General features: G+C 40.7%; 1 protein-coding gene across 4 annotated transcripts in view; it reads right to left on the bottom strand.

The window, feature by feature from the left end:
- Positions 1 to 378: 378 nt before the first annotated feature.
- LOC106869897 (lysosomal-trafficking regulator) overlaps positions 379 to 19001 on the bottom strand; it is a 204809-nt gene continuing 186186 nt past the window's right edge. For all 4 annotated transcript variants that reach the window (XM_089365207.1, XM_089365198.1, XM_089365192.1 and 1 more), the window contains 14 exons: positions 18509 to 18753; positions 16168 to 16234; positions 14864 to 15023; positions 13945 to 14085; positions 11335 to 11552; positions 10984 to 11169; positions 9524 to 9719; positions 8285 to 8421; positions 7899 to 7997; positions 6070 to 6212; positions 4600 to 4697; positions 4145 to 4298; positions 2820 to 2894; positions 379 to 1228 (listed from right to left, as the gene is read on the bottom strand). In XM_089365207.1, the coding sequence (XP_089221333.1) occupies positions 1111 to 1228; positions 2820 to 2894; positions 4145 to 4298; positions 4600 to 4697; positions 6070 to 6212; positions 7899 to 7997; positions 8285 to 8421; positions 9524 to 9719; positions 10984 to 11169; positions 11335 to 11552; positions 13945 to 14085; positions 14864 to 15023; positions 16168 to 16234; positions 18509 to 18753 (2037 nt within the window). In that variant the 3' untranslated portion in view covers positions 379 to 1110. The remainder of the gene's footprint in view (positions 1229 to 2819; positions 2895 to 4144; positions 4299 to 4599; positions 4698 to 6069; positions 6213 to 7898; positions 7998 to 8284; positions 8422 to 9523; positions 9720 to 10983; positions 11170 to 11334; positions 11553 to 13944; positions 14086 to 14863; positions 15024 to 16167; positions 16235 to 18508; positions 18754 to 19001) is intronic.

Here is a 19001-nt window from a genome sequence, read left to right as displayed (position 1 = left end):
ACAAGCCCCAAATCCTGTCATCTTTACAAAAAGAAGACGGGGTGGAGATGAAGTAGGGAAGGGTGTGGAATTCATATCATTAATGCCTTTATTTTTGTAATGTAGGCGTTAACCATCTTAAAATTGCAATTCAGTTGTTGAAACTGTTTTGTGGATGTTGACTCATAAAGAACTTCGTTCTATTTTACAAGATTTTGCCATAGTTTTTTACCAGACAACAGAAATGGCCCCCACAGCCCTTCCAAGACAGTTTCACCCAGTGGGAATAGTTTTTAAAGTGTTTCTGGGAAGTAAATTAGCATGACACGTGCTGATGTCACATAATGGCTGGTGCCATCCTGTAAAAAAAAGAGAAAAAAAAAACAGTCTTAAACACCCTGAAATTTCTCAGAATTTTCACTTTTTTCCAAAAGAGTGAGGAAGAATACATATCATATTTGATGGTATATAATACACACTTTTTTTCCTCCAAAACAAGTCTCAATAAAATCATCTCTGGTCCTGTATGTGAGGTTGGGCCTCTCATAAGTTTTAATGCCCTAAAAATTTCTTTTTTTTTTTTTTTTTTTTTTTGTCCTGAATTTTACACTGCTGAAATTGGTGTGTGTGTCTTCTATGCCATCGAATACGGTACATATATTCATGTACAGAGAGAGAGAGAGAGAGAGAGAGAGAAGAGGAAGAAGATAGAAATGAATAAATAATAAATGTTTGAATAAATTACATAATGATGCAAAAACATAATGTCTAAGGTAGACATGTCCTTCACTAACATTGGCTGTCCTTACGACAAACAGAAGTGATGAGAATCTCCAAGAGAAACGAACCAAGTTTGAAAAAAAAAAAAAAAATGGTAACCATAATAACAAGGTGGTATGTGCATAGAATTTGGTTATAGAAACCATAGTTGAAAGGGCTAGGGGGAGGGCTGGGTATTTTTTCTATTTACAGGGACATGGTGAGTCAGTGGAGCAACAGTAATTGTGAAATATAAGTCTTTTTTTGTTTTTCTTGACAATAATTACAAAATTTTTGGTTTCAGTACTTTATCTGTTTGTCTTTTTTTTTTAATTTATGTTGTTGTTGGTAGGAGTGGGCAGGATTTTTGATTCAGAGAAAGAGAATCAGACGTGGAGTTCTTGGCTTTGATGCCTGGTTTGCCCAGAAGGTTATTGTTCCATCTGAAGCTGAGACGCACAGATGTTGAGAATCATGAGTAAATGTCAAACTGGAAGAGAGAGAGAGAAAAAAGACATCAAAATTTAATAACAGCAAGGCATTAGGTATAATGGTATTAAAAAACAAAAAAAAAAAAGAGAGAGATAGGCGCAGGAGTGGCTGTGTGGTAAGTAGCTTGCTTACCAACCACATGGTCCCGGGTTCAGTCCCACTGCATGGCACCTTGGGCAAGTGTCTTCTACTATAGCCTCAGGCTCACCAAAGCCTTGTGAGTGGATTTGGTAGACAGAAACTGAAAGAAACCCGTTATATATATATATATATATATATATATATATATATATATATATGTATGTTTGTATGTCTGTTTGTCCCAACCACTATCGCTTGACAACCGATGCTGGAGTGTTTACGTCCCCGTAACTTAACAGTTCGGCAAAAAGAGACCGATAGAATAAGTACTAGGCTTACAAAGAATGAGTCCCGGGGTCGATTTGTTTGACTAAAAAGCGGTGCTCCAGCATGGCCACAGTCAAATGACTGAAACAAGTAAAAGAGTATATAATGACAATATATCTTTGACAACAGGAAGTGCATCTGGAGGTTAGAATTCTGTTTTAAACTTACTTCTTCCATCTAAGCCATGTTGGCATAGAGAAATAGAAATGAAATGAAATGAACAAATGATTGAGATCACGTATACATAAAGAGGCACAGGCGTAGCTGTGTGGTAAGAAGCTTGCTTACCAACCACATAGTACTGGGTTCAGTCCCACTGCGTGGCACCTTGGGCAAGTGTCTTTTATTATAAGCCTCAGCCCGACCAGAGCCTTCCGAGTGGATTTCATAGACAGAAACTGAAAGAAGCACATCGTATGTGTATATATATATACAAGTCAAAATAAGCAACAAGGATATCCAAAGTTAATGCAGTACGGTCGTTTCATGCGACTCCATTTAATTAAGCAATGTGAACATTACATCAAATGTAAAATGCAGAGCAATCTTCAGCTGCGAAAGATATAGAATTTTAATGAAATTACATTTAAACAGAAGGACATCTAACTACATCTAAACTCTCCAAGTAGAAAGGAAGAATACAAAATATATATATATACTTACTGGCACCAGTACCAGTAAATCACTAAGAGCACTGTCCGAGCGTGATCGTTGCCAGAGCACCAGCTGTCTGGCTTTCGTGCTGGTGGCATGTAAATAGCACCATTTGAACGTGACCGTTACCAACTTCGCCTTCCTGGCACATGAAAAGACCTTTTGAACGAGGCCATTGCCAGTACCGTGTGACTGGCCCTCGTGCCGGTGGCATGTAAAAGCACCCACTACACTCGGAGTGGTCGGCGTTTGGAAGGGCATCCAGCTGTAGAAACTCTGCCAGATCAGATTGGAGCCTGGTGCAGCCATCCGGTTCACCAGTCCTCAGTCAAATCGTCCAACCCATGCTAGCATGGAAAGTGGACGTTAAACGATGATGATGATGTCACAGAAAGTGATTGGGGAATGATGGAGCCTGTTCAATGATTCTATTCGCAGCACCCAAAGATATAAACTGATTCTAAAGAGAGTCCAGTGTTATGCAATGAATTCTTATTAATACAGTACAATAAAGACCCTCAACTTACCTCAAAATCTGCTTGCCCTTCAGTGCTTCATCAACAAGATCTCTAACAGGTTCCAGGGTCCAACTGTTCCACAGTCTACAAGGAAATACAATAAAGTGAAACAATGATGGGATTAACACATTATTACTAAACATCAAAAAGTGAGAATGAATGCTCAACACTGCAGTGGTGGATAAACACTTTTTGTTTTTTTATTTCTAGGTTAACAAAGCTACCAATGGTTTCATATACTGTAAGTGTATGAGTACCCCTCGTTCATTGGACAAACTTTTCTTGCAAAGACCTATTGAGGCAAGTGAAATCAAATCAAAATCCCTGATGACTGTTCTGCCTGATTGGCACTCGTGCCATTGGAATGTTAAAATCATGTCTGAGCGTGATCATTGCCAGAGTCACGTATTGGCTCCCGTGCCGGAGGCACATGAAAAACAACATTCGAGCATGGTTGTTGCCAGTGCCGCCGGACTGGCTCCCATGCAGGTAGCATGTAAAAAAAACACCTTTTGAGCGTGGTCATTGCCAGAACCACCTGACTGGCACTCATGCTGGTGGCACATAAAAGTACCCACTACACTCTTGGAGTGGTTGGCGTTAGGAAGGGCATCCAGCTGTAGAAACTTTGCCAGATCAGACTGGAGCCTGGTGCAGCTTCCTGGCTTGCCAGTCCTCAGTCAACCCATCCAGCCCATGCTAGCATGGAAAGCGGACGTTAAATGACGATGATGATGATGATGATGAGTACTGTTTCTTATTTCTTTACTGCCCACAAGGGGCTAAGCTAAACATAGAGGGGACAAACAAGGACAGACAAAGGAAATAAGTCGATTACATCGACCCCAGTGCGTAACTGGTACTTAATTTATCGACCCCGAAAGGATGAAAGGCAAAGTCGACCTCGGCGGAATTTGAACTCAGAACGTAATGGCAGACGAAATACCGCTAAGCATTTCGCCTGTGGTGCTAACGTTTCTGCCAGCTCGCCGCCTTCTGATGAGTACTGTTTCTACTTCATGGATTTTCACCTACCATGGAGGGTTTTGGAATGTAGCACCTGCGATAGTCGAGGGATTACTGTAATGCATTTGAACTTGGAAAAATTAATGTTAAATGATGATGAAAATATATATTAATGACAATGGCTGTAAAGTCGGGTTGGTTGATTGATTACTCCAGTCATGTGTTACGTTAGAGTAAGAGAGAGAAAGAGATAAGAGGTGAAGGAGAGGGAGTAAAATGAGAGAGTTGTTATACAAATGGGACAGCGGAATGTAAGGCAGAGGAGGGCATGTAGTGAGTACAATGGGAACAATACTAGTTTTACTTACCGAACTATTCCAGCACTTAATCCCCCAGCAATAACATTCACAGAACGTCCTTCAGCAGCACTGGAGTAAGCGGCACACAGTATTCTATCTTCGCAGTTATGTACAGCAACTAGTTGTGCATTGACTGTATGCAGCATCATAATACTGCCGACATCTGAAGTGTAAAAAAATGGTAAAAATGAGCGAGAGTTTAGTGGACAGGCAACGACTATTGGTGGTAGATTGCTAACATGGATCAGACGGGTTGCGGTAGAAGTGAGTGAGAGCAGAGATAGAGTGGGAGTGGCAATGGACTGTGAGTTCATCTGGAGTGCAACTCAACAGACAGAAAGGAATGTTTGCTGAAGGCTCACTGTGTTGTGAGTGTGTTTGAGATTCATATCTGCTCTGTGTGTGTGTGTGTGTGTGTATTTTATGGTCGTGTAATATTAAATGCTATATAATGTAATATTTACCAGCAGAACTTATTGTGACAATATCACCCAGTGTTTCACTGATAGCAATAGTGTTTACACTACACGTATGGCCTTCTATGGAGCGCACATAGGACAGCCTGTGGAAAGAAACGGAAATACACATATTGAAAAATAAAAAAAAATAAAAACACAACTATGATGGCCATTTACACCAACTTGTTTTCGCTTTATAATTTTTCAAGATTCTTTCACATCATCACTTAACATCCACCTTTCCATGTTTGTAGGGATCACTTGGAAATTGCTGAGGCAGGTTTTCCTACAGCTAGGTGCCTCTCATGTCGCCAACATTCACCTCTTTCCAAATAAGAGAATATTTCCCTGTGGACGGACCTGTTTCATGGAACATTCAAAATGAAGGATGCTGCTTGTATGACTGTGACAACCATTTACCACCATCACATGATGATGATGATCATCATCACCATCGTTTACACTACACTGGACAGGTCACCTAACATCACCACAACCACTATCATCATTGTCATTCATCATCACCATCTTACCATTGTTATACAAGATCTCTTCTCTTACACCTTATATACATACATATATACACACATATATACCCTTTCTGATGAGTTGTGGTGCACCTGAGCACTGTATACAATAAGCTTGTTACCATTATGATGAGGATGATGGTAAGAATTGTTAAAATGAATTGTTTTTAATTGCAGATGATATGAAATCAAGAATACAGTTCTATATCTAAGAGATGAGGAATTATTTACATTTGACAGATATTTGTCCTCATCTTGTTTGTTGTTAACACAACATTTCGGCTGATATACCCTCCAGCCTTCATCAGGTGTCTTGGGGAAATTTTGAACCTGGGTTCTCATTCCTAAGGTATTTTTCGATGTTGTTGTTATTATTATTATTATCATTATTATTATTATTATTATTATTACCTTTGCATAGCTTCTAATGCTGGAGATGTACTACAGCATCAGCTGTTCACTACCAGTGAACTAAGGTAACACCTCTTATTTTCGAGCACCTTCCGGAGTATTCGAGCAGTTCCAAGCAGTACTGTTTTCTGCAAGTGCTCCACCCTTATTGCAGCCCCTATTTGTCCCACGTACTTCTCGAGATTTTTGCTCACTGTTCCCAGGGCTCCAACAATTACTGGTACTACTGCAACCTTTTTCATCGACCACAACTGCTTTACCTCCCAAGCTAACCTGTCATATCTCTCGACTTTTCTTTCTTCCTTGTCGCATACCTTGTTGTTAGCTGGGCATGCTATATCTATGATCCAGCATAGTTTGTTTTCTTTCTCAATTAAGACTATGTCTTATTATTATTATTATTATTATTATTATTATTATTATTCAGGTCACTGCCTGGAATCCAACTCGGAATCTTGGGGTTAGTAGCCCGTGCTCTTAACCACTACACCATATGCCCATACATAAATAATGCAAATAACGAAATCAAGAAACTTACCGATTCAAGTCCCAGATGATACACAGCCCATCTTCACTAGCACTGACAAAAATACTGTAAGATTTACACACAGTGATTGTCGTTATGGGACAGGTGTGACCATAAAGTTGTTTCTTGTGGCCTAACACTTGCAGGTGAGATTTCTGACCAAAAAGGAAAACAAACACCAATAATAAGAGAAAAGATATACAAATATATAAACTGGACAGGGCCCCTAACATCATCACAACCACTATCATCAATGTCATTCATCATCACCACCTTATCATTGTTATACAAGACGTTATCTTCTCTCACACCTTATATACATACATATACACACACACACACATCCTGTCGTCATATCTTTACTGTATGGTAATACCAGATACTCCATTCTCTTACGGCATGTGTATATAATGTGGAGAAGTAATGGCCCAGTGGTTAGGGCAGCAGGCTTGTGGTCGTAGGGTCGCAGTTTCAATTCCCAGACCAGGTGTTGTGAGTGTTTATTGAGCGAAAACACCTAAAGTTCCACAAGGCTTCGGCAAGGGGTAGTGGTGAACCCTGCTGTACTCTTTCACCACAACTTTCTCTCACTCTTTCTTACTGTTTCTGTATTTTAAAGGGGCCAGCCTTGTCACACTCTGTGTCATGATGAATCTCCCCCCTGAGAACTACGTTAAGGGTACATATGTCTGTGGAGTGCTCAACCACTTGCACGTTAATTTCATGAGCAGGCTGTTCCATATTAATGTGTATGTGCATATATATATATATATATATATATATATATATATATATATATATATATTGGAATTTTTATTTGCTGCCGATTGAAACTGTGCTTGCACAGCTGAAATGTTAATGTTTTGGCCTATCCACTGATGAGAACTTCGCCTTGCACTTTATTTTATTTGTTAATTAAAGTTCGAAACCAAAGGTCCGGCTGTAAAACACGGGAAATGTTTTTATTTTTCATTCCTTTCGAAATTGCTCTTAACTGGACTTTTTGACTGTTCCTTCTAGTATGTAAGGCAACCTGTTAAGGCTCGCCTCTTTTGTGTTTAAATATATATATATATAAAGATCCAGGGATTGAGGTGTAGGAAGAAAGTTAGCTTCAAGCAATCCGTAGTAGATATAAAAAAAACATCTTTCAGAGACAATAGTGGTTTATTGAGACGGAAGGTTGTGCATCTTCCATGGGTTAACATGTACTTCCTTGCAGCAAAGTAAACTTACATTTAACCAAGATATTCTCAGCCTGAAGAGTAGCCTGCAGTATACACCTTACCTGGATATTTACCACTTCTGAGGGTCCACTCGCTGTGAAACATATGTAGCCCAGATCTTATCTACTCCATTCCTTAACTCTTGTGTGTGTGTGTGTGTATATATCATCATTTAACGTCTGCATTCCATGCTGGCATGGGTTGGACAGTTTGACTGAGGTCTGGAGAGCCAATGGCTGCACCAGGCTCCAATCTGATCTGGCAGTATTTCTACAGCTGGATGCCATTCCTAAGGCCAACCACTCCAAGAGTGTAGCGGGTGCTTTTTACATGCTAGTCAGGCGGGCCTGGCATCGATCACATTCGGATAGTGCTTTTTACATGCCACTGGCAAGGGGGCCAGTCAGGGGGTACTGGCATTGGCCATGTTTGGTTGGTGCTTTTTACATGCCACTGACATGGGAGCCAGTCAAGTGAACCTGGCATCAACCACGTCGGATGGTGCTTTTTATGTGCCACTGGCAAGGGGGCCAGTCAGGGGGTACTGGCATTGGCCATGTTTGGTTGGTGCTTTTTACGTGCCACTGGCACACACACCCTGGTGGTGTTACTTACCTTTGCTGTATTGTGCAGGGTAGTGTACACTGTTATCACACCAGCTCTGCCTCCAATAAACAATAAACGACAGTCAGGAACAGATGCTATACAAGTGGTCTAAAAAAGAGGAGACAGAGGTAGAGGCTGTTAATGGAAGGGGGGACAATTGTAAACACCAGGAAGGGAGGGGGGAAAGTTGTAGACAATAAAAAGAGGGTGAGTGATAGATATTATAAATGGAAGGGGTCCGTGATAGAAACCATTAACAATTGTAGTAGCACCATTGATGGAAAGGGGCCAGTGGTAGACAATGAAAATGATATGAGCACTGTTAATGCAATCAACAGAAAAGAATGCAATGATGAAGATGATAGATTGTTAATTAGGGAGAGTGTTGAGCTGACCTGATCATAAGGACTGACTTGAAGGAAGTTGACTGGACTTCTATCAGGATTATTTGTAATACGAAGAATACCATCCGGATGTTTCCAACTAAGTATAGCGGCCCATATCACATCAGTGGTATTTATACCAATAACACCTGTGACAAGAAAGAGAGAGAGAGAAGAATGTAGTTGGTTGTTGGTTTGATTTCTAAATTCAGGGTGTCCACAAGGTCTGGGTACATGGAGTAAATAAAATCATAACATAAACAATTAAATATCAGAAATAATAATTTCTTAGAGTATGTGTTAATCCCCATGTACCCAGACTTTGTGGACACCCTGTAGAATAGATCAGAGAAGGCATTGTTAAAGGTGAGATCTGACGCCAAATACTGACAAAGTAAAAGACTACGCAGACATTGTTTTGGTGTGGAATTAAACCTTTTGTTTCAATTTGGTTTTAATTTTGAAAATAATGAAGAGTTTCATTAAAAAAAAAACGTTTTTATTAAACTAATTAAGCTGACGTTTGGAACATAATTCTTTTATTCCTTTATTTGTTTCAGTCATTTGACTGTGGCCATGCTGGAACACTGCCTTTAGTCAAGCGAAGTTGGCGGCACAAACACAGACACAACCATATACACACACACACACATATATATATATATATATATATATATATATACGACGGGCTTCTTTTAGTTTCTGTCTACCAAATCCACTCACAAGGCTTTGGTCAGCCCAAGGCTATTGTAGAAGACACTTGCCCAAGGTGCCACACTGTGGGACTGAACCCGGAACCATGTGGTTGGTAAGCAAGCTACTTACCACACAGCCACTCCTGTGCACTTTTGATGCAAAAGCTTTTTGTCACCATGCTGCCTGACAACGACGATGATGCGTTCTATTGAAATACACTGCCTTTTGATTTTTAAAATAAAAGCTTTAATAAAATGACTCATTATTAAAGAAGGTTTTAATTTAAGTCACTTTAAAACAGGAAGTGCTGTAACATTGAACCACGGGTGGTTCTATGTTAAAGCACCTTGATATCTAGACACTCCAAAGACTTCTCTAAACAATATGAAGCATAATGGCTGTGGAAAGATACTTGAATCTCGTTGCACAATCCAGGTTAAAAAAATAAGTACTGGTATCAATTTGTTCGACTAAATCCTTTAAGTTGGTGCCCCAGCATGGCCACAGTCCAATAACTGAAACATAAAAAAAAGTTTTTAAAAACCCAGTAATTACCTCGGTCTTTGCTACACATGGTTAGAAGACAACTTTCGTTTCGGATTCCAAATACCTCTCCTGTCTGGAGGGCGATAAGTTTAACAGCAGCAACAGATCTAGTCTCTTTTCGGTGTATCACAGCAGGAGGGGGGCAGTCTGGGGAACCGACATAGTCTCCCCAGTTTAAACCTTTAACACAACTTAAACTGGAGATCTGTAACAGAAACGACACAGAAATATTACATAGCTTTTACACACACACACACACACACACACACATATATATATATATACATACCATACATGTAAACATACATATACACATTATCATCATTTGTGCTATTTTGTTATGGCCATTCTGTAAAGTGGTTGGTGTTAGGACAGGCATCCAGCTGTAGAAACCAAACCAACACAAAAAATGGAACCCGATGTAGCTCCTGACCTTATCAGATCCTGTCAAACCGTCCAACCCATGCCAACATGGAAAACAAACATTACATGATGATGATGATGATGATTTTAACGTCCACTTTTCTGTGTTTGCATGGGTCAGATGGAATTCATTAAAGCAGATATTCTATGGCAGGATGTCTTTACTGTCACTAACCTTCACCTGTTTCCAAGTAGGACAATATTCCCCCCCCCCCCCCCGGTTGAACACGAGCAGCATGTTACAATGTTAGTCTGTTACTGATGGCAACAAGAAGTGGAACCTGTTGTCAGTCAGGCAAACTGACCCAATTGATGTTATGTAGCCTGCTTAATGATTTCAACGTCTAAAGCAAGATTTGAACTTGACTGTTCAGCATTCAGATTACTCTGTCAAATGTAACACCTAATCACTTTGTCTCGAATTAATCATGCATTATCTCATAGCTTTAAGGCAGCGAGCTGGCAGAAACATTAGCACGCCGGGCGAAATGCTTAGCGGTATTTCATCTGCCATTACATTCTGTTTGTCCCCTCTATGTTTAGCCCCTTGTGGGCAGTAAAGAAATAAGAAATGTTAGCACGCCGGGTGAAATAGTTAGTGGTATTTCGTCTGTCTTTACGTTCTGAGTTCAAATTTCACCGAGGTTGACTTTGCCTTCCATCCTTTCAGGTTCAATAAATTAAGTACCAGTTGCGTACTGGGTCGATCTAATCAACTGGCCCCCTCCCCTAAAATTTTGGGCCTTGTGCCTAGAGTAGAAAAGATTATCTCACAGCTTTGAGATTTCAATGATGCAATCGTTTATTTTTAGAATGACATTGTAGGGTAGGTATGACAGGATGGATCTGGCTGTTTTGATCATAAAACAAGGCAGAATGTTTGGTCTGGATATGGTCAGTTTAAATGCTAGAGGGTTAAAACTACAGAATCAGCAATCCGGTGCCTTAATCTTCACGCATGCCATGTCATATCCAGTTATCTCTTGATGGCACACAACAACAAAAACAAACAAGGAACGCAACAAAAAAAAAACCAAGGAACTTACCATTGTTGTGGGTTTGCCAACATTTGCTAAACTAGGAAATATCTGTGTGAGAAGATAGGGAGGGAGTTGGGGGTGTGGTGTCCGTAGCAGTTGTTTTGGGGTCTGACCATACGTTTTGATCATGGTTATCAAGGCTTGTCGGTGGACTGGGTCCTTCTCACTGTCCACATCAACACCAAAATACGTCTGTTGAAGAAGGAAAAAAAATAACAACATGAAAATAGGGAGACAATTGGGGGGGAGGGGACAAACAGAAAACTATGGGTGGGGAGTAGAACAGGCACGTGTGAGAGAATGTGGAAGATGGTATGGGCAGTGGAATGGTCAAGAAATGCCAAACGGTATACTCACAGCTGGGTGAAAGACATTAATGGCCTGGACAGCTGAATCTCCCTGTTGTTTGTAACCATAGACCAAGTTAATCCACCGATGGATATTTTCTGAGACATATGGAGATTCTAAGGCTTGTCGATGAATCAAAACAAACAAACGTGCATTGCCCTGGCACCAACTTGGAAGCTGGACGTCCCACACAAGGTCACCAGTTTGTTTCGTTCCAAAATCAAATCCTATTAACAAGAAATTCAGGTCCAAAAATTAAACACGTTAAACTTTTAACACAAACCAAATGAAGATAAAACAACACACAGCAGTAATTACGCAACATATCAGTGTGGGTGGGACTGGTGAATGGGGAAGGTGTTAATTCTAAATGGTTTTGTTCACTAATTGTAGTGTGGGACAAGTATGAGATCATATGAGGGAAGTTAGCTTTGAAAGGATGAGGAACCTATCCCAGATGTGATATCGTTCTAACTCAACACAGCTGAGAATGGAGTTAGATGCAACTTCTGGAGACCTTGGTAGTTTATGAAAGATTTTCAAACAAGTTAATAGTATTACAGTAACATTCATCCTAAACCATGACTACCATGTTATGTTGGCAAACAATCTTTACTCCAAAGTACTGTTGCTGAATATCTCTCGTTGTGAGATTTAAAAATAGTAATTTTGTAAGTTAATAGTATATATTTGTCTTTTACTTGTTTCAGTCAACTGCAGCCATGCTGGGGCATAACCTTCATTCATCAACCCCAAAAGGATGAAAGCAAAGTCAACTTCGGCGGAATTTGAACTCAAAACATAAAGACAAATGAAATACCGCTAAGCATTTTGCCCGGCGTGCTAACGTTTCTGCCAGCTCACCGCCTTTAACTCTATATGTATGTGTGTGTCCGTGTCCATTTATTCAAATGGATTGCCAATATGTACAAGTATAAAGATGATCACAAGTGAACAGTTGATAAAAATTCTGCTGTTTTAGACTTCATCCAGTTTCAAACCATTCAATTATTTGATGAGAAGTGAAAAGGGGGGGGGGATTGAGAATAGGTGGGATTATAAGGGGAGGAATGTGACCCGAGACTATAAGAACCATTGCTCCACACTGGTGGTTCTCAACTGGGGTTCACACGGCCCTTCAGGGTCCATGCAAGATTTTGTTGTTAAAATTTATGTGCATTAAATTGGTTGTACTTCTACAATATAAAAAATATTAAAAAATTTTTTTTTGCACACATCATCATCATTTAACGTCTCTGTTGTCCATGCTGGCATGGGTTGGACAGTTTGACCAGGGTTGGTAAGCTGGAAGGCTGCACCAAACTCCAGTCTGATTTGGCATGGCTTTCCATGGCTGGATGCCCTTCCTAATGCCAACCAATCCGAGACTGTAATGAGTGCTTTTACATGCCACTGGCACAGGTGCCATTTGTGTGACACCAGTATCTGCCACGACTGTGATTTTGCTCGGCTTGATGGGTCTTCTTCTCAAGCACAACATAATGCCAAGGTCTCAGTCATTTGTCATTGTCTCCGTGAGGCCCAACACTCAAAGGGACCTTTTCACGTGCCACTGGCCACTTTGCTTCTGGGAGGTCCAACGCACAAAAGGTGCTCTTTACATGCCAGTTACATGACACCAGCATCAGCCTTGACTACAATTTCCCTTGGCTTGACAGGGCTTCTCAAGCACTGCATATCGCCAAGGGTCTCGGTCACCAGTCATTGCCTCTGTGAGGCCCAAAGTTTGAAGATTATGCATCATGCTTCACCACCTCATCCCATGTCTTCCTGGGTCTACCTCTACACAATTCCTAATAATATTTAATTATGAAAATATGATAGGATTTTTTTAAACACTGAATGGGTGCAGGGGTCCACCTGAGTAAAACAGGAAGCAAAGGATTCCATAGGCAAAAAAACGTTTAAGAACTTCTGTTTTATACAGTTTCTTGACTTGCTAGAAATAGCAATCATCATCGTTTAACATCTGCTTTCCATGCTCGCATAGGTTGGACGGTGGAGGCGCATGGCTTAGTGGTTAGGGTGTCAGCATCATGATCGTAAAGATTGTGGTTTCAATTCCTGGCCCGAGCGACAAGTTGTGTTCTTGAGCAAAACACTTCATTTCACGTTGCTCCAGTCCACTCAGCTAGCAAAAATGAGTAACGCTGCGATGGACTGGCGTCCCGTCCAGATGGGGAACACATACGCCATAGAAACCGGGAAACCGGGCCCATGAGCCTGGGTAGGCTTTAAAAGGGCGCATTTATTTTATATAGGTTGGACGATTTGACTGAGGACTGGTGAACCAGATGGCTGCAAACAGGCTCCAATCTGATTTGGCAGAGTTTCTACAGCTGGATGCCCTTCCAAATGTCAACCACTCCGAGAGTGTAGTGGGTGCTTTTACGTGCCACCAGTACGAAAGCCAGTCAGGCGGTACTGGCAACAGCCACGCTCAAAATGGTGTATTTTACATGCCACCTGCACAGGAGCCAGTCCAGCGGCACTGGAACAACCTCGCTCAAATGTCTTTTCACGTGTCACTGGCATGAGTACCGGGAAGGCGACGACTGAAAAAAAATATCACTGACCAATTGTTCAGACATTTCCTACCTTCTGAGTTTAGAAACATCTCTGGTTGGAAGAAAAACTCCGGAATGAGTTCTTTAACATCACTTATTGACTGATAACTGGATAGTTTCCACGTAATGGCCATGTTGTGAAATGTTCGGTCAGGCAGATCAAAATGGTTATCTGTAAATGAGATAAAGTTATGGCATTAATAAACATCTTTGATTCAATCTTACACGGATACAATCAGTTATTAGTCAATGATTTTGATTTATAAGTTTGTATCTATTCTACACTAAGACCCCCTGTATCTGTCCCCTCTGTGCCTTAAATCTCTCAACTGGCACAAACCATTTCCCTTAATACTGCTCTCCCCTTCTCAAGTTGAGGGGGTTTTGTCTTGCAAGTTGCTTGGTGACCCTGTCAGTGCTGGTGCCACATGAAAAGTACCCAGTACACTCTGTAAAGTGGTTGGCACTAGGAAGGGCATCCAGTCACAGAAACCATGCCAAAACAAACAAAAGGGGCCTTCATACAGTTCCTGGCCTTGCAAGCTCCTGTCAAATGATTCCAACAAATGACGACAATGATGATGATGGTAGTAGTGGTGATGGTGGTGTTGATGATGATGATGATGATGACGGTGGTGGTGATGGTGGTGTTGATGATGATGATGATGATGATGGTGGTGGTGATGATAATGATGGTAATGATGATGGTGGTGGTGGTGATGATAATGGTGATGATAATGATGGTGATGATGATGATGATGGTAATAGTGGTGATGATAGTAATGATGGTGTTGGCAATGATGATGATGATGACGATCCCTTCTCCAAGAATATGTAAAGAAATAAACTCTTCCAGTCCAAAGTTAACTGAGTTTAAATTTTTGCAAAACAAAGACCAGAATAAGTCACAGACTTCTGAAGAAATCGTTTGGGATGGAGTAAAGACTTACCTTGGAAGTTGAGGAACATTTTGGTAAAAGGCGGCAAGCGGACTAAAAAATGCAGAACAGTTCCACTGTTTGAGTAATGGCTACCATAATGGTATGGTGCCACACGGTAGAAAGTCTCATCATTCTTTGACAGGAATTTCTCATATTCTTGCTTTAAGTACTGAAACATAGAATTGTAAAGTGGAATTGGTAAAATCCAAAGAAATCAGTGCTGGTCTGTGTTGGGTAAAGATAAGAAATTCACAAAGTAGAATAATTAAGAGGAGAATGTTTGGTGTTTTTGGTAGCTTTGGAAGAAGAATAAGAATTTAGTCAGTCTGTTTTCCATGCTGGCATGGGTTGGATGGTTTGGCTGGGGTCTGGAGAACCAGAAGGCTGCACCAGGCTCCAGTCTCATCTGGCAAGGTTTCTACAGCTGGATGCCCTTCCCTACGCCAACCACTACGAGAGTGTGGTAGGTACTTTTTACTTGCCACTGACATGGGAGCCAGTCAGGTGGACCTGGCATCGACCACATTTGGATGGTGCTTTATACATGCCACCGGAACAGAAGTCAGTCAGGGGGCACTGGCCACAGCTATGATCTTGGTTTTACTTGACTCAACAGGTCGTCTCAAGCATATCATATCGCCCGATGCATCAGGGGTTCTCTTAACATGGCTGGACATGTGTGGCTGTGATCTCACTTTAGTTGCTGGGTCTCCTCAATCACAGCATATATTCAAAGGTCCTGCTCTCCTGTCATTGCCTCTGTGAGGCCCAATGTTCGAAGGTCATGCTTCACCACCTCATCCCATGTCTTCCTGGGTCTACCTCTTCCACAGTCCCATGAAAGGGAAGAATGCTACCCTCCAGCCTTCATCAGGTGTCTTGGGGAAATTTCGAACCTGGGTTTTCATTCCTAAGGTATTTTTCAATGTTATTATTATTATTATTATTCAGGTCATTGGCTGGAATTGAACTTGGAATCTTGGAGCTAGTAGCCCACGCTCTTAACTACTATGCCATATGCCCATGGGTCCATAAGCATATGGCATAGTGGTTAAGAGCGTGGGCTACTAACCTCAAGATTCCGAGTTCGATTACAAGCAATGACCTTAATAATAATAATAATGATAACATCGAAAAATACCTTAGGAATGAGAAACCAGGATCGAAATTTCCCCAAGACACCTGATGAAGGCTGGAGGGTCTATCAGCCAAAACAAGATGAGGACAGATATCCATCAAATGTAAATAATGTACATAATTCCTCGTCTCTTAAATATAGAACTCAAAAATCTTGTAAAACAAAAGATATTTACCTGATAATTTTCAATGTATTTCTTTTCTCTAGATTTGTCTTGCACAGCAATGGGTTTTGATAAGTCTCTGGAAAATGCGGGATGAAGATAACAGAACATTAGAAAAAATAACTGGTTGATTAAATAATAAGATATACACAGGATGTCGTCATCAAATATGACGCACTTGTCATCGTACAGGAGTTGCCATCATACACGACGCAATTCATCATCATTTATTACAGCCGTCATCAAACATAACACCATTATCACCAAACTTGACATCATCATCATCATCTTCATCAAAAACAACATGACATCACTGTCATCAAACATATACATTACCAATCCTGCAATGCCCTCCCCTCAAGACTAGAAAGTTGAGGGGAGAAAGTTTGCGTGATTACAGTGACTCAAGTACTTGACTGGTACTTTGTTTTATCAGCCCCAGAGGGATGAAAGGCCATGTTGACCTTGCAAGGATTTGAACTCAAAATGTAAAGAACCAGGACAAATACCACAAAGCATTCCTTCCCTTGCTCTAACGAGGTTCTGCCAGCTCACCATTTTAAATAAAATTAATAATAATAATAATTATAATGATTTCTAATTTAGGCAATTTTGAGGGGAAGATGGTTCGGGTCAATACCACTGACCCCAGTACCTGTCTGGTATTTTATTTTATCAACCCCAGGGAGATGAAGGGCCAAGTTGACCTTGGCAGGATCTAAACTCAGAGTCAGGAAAAACAGCTCTGAACATTTTGTCCAATGCACCAGTGATCACAATAGTAATAATAATAATAATAATAATAATAATAAGTGCAGAATCTGTGGACATAATAATAATAACCGTATGGCATATTACCAGCCAATGTACGTCACTAGCCCAGAAGAAATATAAGAGACACCATGACAATATAGCCAGGCTTGTCCATTGGACACTCTGCAACAAGTATGGACTTGACAGAGCAAAAAATTGGTACGACTACAAACCTGAAGGCATCATCAAAAATGATAATGCAAAGATCCTATGGGATTTTATGATTCAGTGCAACCATGAGATAGAGAATAGGAAGCCAGACATAGTATTAATTGAGAATGAAAGCAAACTATGTTGGATCATAGATATAGCATTTCCAGCTGACAACAAGGTATGTGATAAGGAAGAAAGAAAAGTCGAGAGATATGACAGGTTAGCTTGGGAAGTTAAGCAGTTGTGGTTAACGAAAAAGGTGGTAGTAATACCAATAATTGTCGGAGCCCTGGGAACAGCGAGTAAAAATCTCGCGAAGTACGTGGAACAAATAGGGGCTGCAATAAGGGTGGAGCACTTACAGAAAACAGCACTGCTTGGAACCGCTCGAATACTCCGGAAGGTGCTCGAAAAATAAGAGGTGTTACCTTAGTTCACTGGTAGTGAACAGCTGACACTGTAGTACATCTCCAGCATTAGAAACTGTGCAAAGGCATGATAATAATAATAATAATAATAATAATAACCCAACTACCATTATGGTTCAAAAGGGTTGGTACAAAAGCAATGGTAGAACACCTACAAAAGTCAGCATTGCTTGGAGCTGCAAGAATTCTTCGCAGGGTTCTTGAAGCACGACCAGTGTAGCAGAAGTGTGTAATGCTTTTATTATGTTTGGTTGTTTAAGCTTAAATACCACAGAATGGGCTCACCAGACGTTTTCTTTCCATCTGGTCACATGATCCAGTGGCTTGCCAAACTAGTTGCATGTATTGGTCAGTTACTAACTGTCCAATCGCGTGTTTGCAACAGTTTGTTTTCAATGCGGAAAAGATCACTTTGTCTCTGGAGCCTACCCAGGGTTATAAAAGCCCTTGTGTTCTGCTTCGCTTGGTCTTTGGCATCAGCCATTGACCACACGCCACGTCTCTTTGGACCAGCATCGATCAACCAGAAATCCAGTCTGTCACACAGCTCTCTTCAACCAGCCTTCTCTGGTCTTCATCGTTACCACAACAGACAGCAGACCATTAGCCACATCAACAGAACCAGCAGAACTGAAGTCATTTAAATCCTTGTTCCAGGCCGTAATATAACCATTATTCTCTTTTGACAATCGTATTTTGATAACGAGACGAAGAAATTGTAGCTTGTTCAACTTACCCAAAACTTATTGTTTGTATCTTCTTTCTCCGTTATACCTGTAAAAAAGTGTCACCTTAGTCTATTGGCTGTGGGCGCCTGACACTTTCCATCATACCCAGCAAAATAAGCTGTGTGTTTGCATCAAATAATAATAATAACACCAGAATAATAATAATGATGATGATGATGATGAAGGAAAAGTAGTAGTAGTAGTAGTAGTAGTCATCTAAGTTGTACTTACCTATAGAGGGATTGATTAGACAAATCTAATTCTTCGTTCTCGTAATTTCTGATAATGAATGGGAAGATGGGATATTGCATAAGGTCATTGAAGGATCGGCCAGCGATCTTGTTCAACAGAGTCAAATACTCAAAATTTGTCATGCGTCCACTTCCCCACAGTTGCTGGATACTGGACATGTTCTCACCTTTCACCAAATTGGGAAGTTCCACGTTTTCAAGCTGCTTCAGGGTTTGATTGCGTTCCTGCAAACAAACAAACAAAAAGAATTAAACAATAGAACACCCCCCCCCCCTCTCAAACCCTAAATGTCCACTTCATGGGGCAAAAAAATACCTCAACATTGATTATTTGTTGCCTTTCAACTAATCCTACATAAGATGACCATTAAATTACTGGAGCCAACAAAGAGGTCACTATGTGGTCATCTAAAAGGTGAAAATAGCAGCAAAATTCTCTCAAATCAGACCCTGCTGTCTTAAAAGATGGAGCG

Source organism: Octopus bimaculoides, chromosome 1 (genome assembly GCF_046866305.1).
Source record: "Octopus bimaculoides isolate indiv1 chromosome 1, ASM4686630v1, whole genome shotgun sequence".
NCBI lineage: Eukaryota > Metazoa > Mollusca > Cephalopoda > Octopoda > Octopodidae > Octopus > Octopus bimaculoides.
Note: the sequence above shows the minus strand (reverse complement) of the source record. Positions and strands in the feature narration are given on the sequence as shown.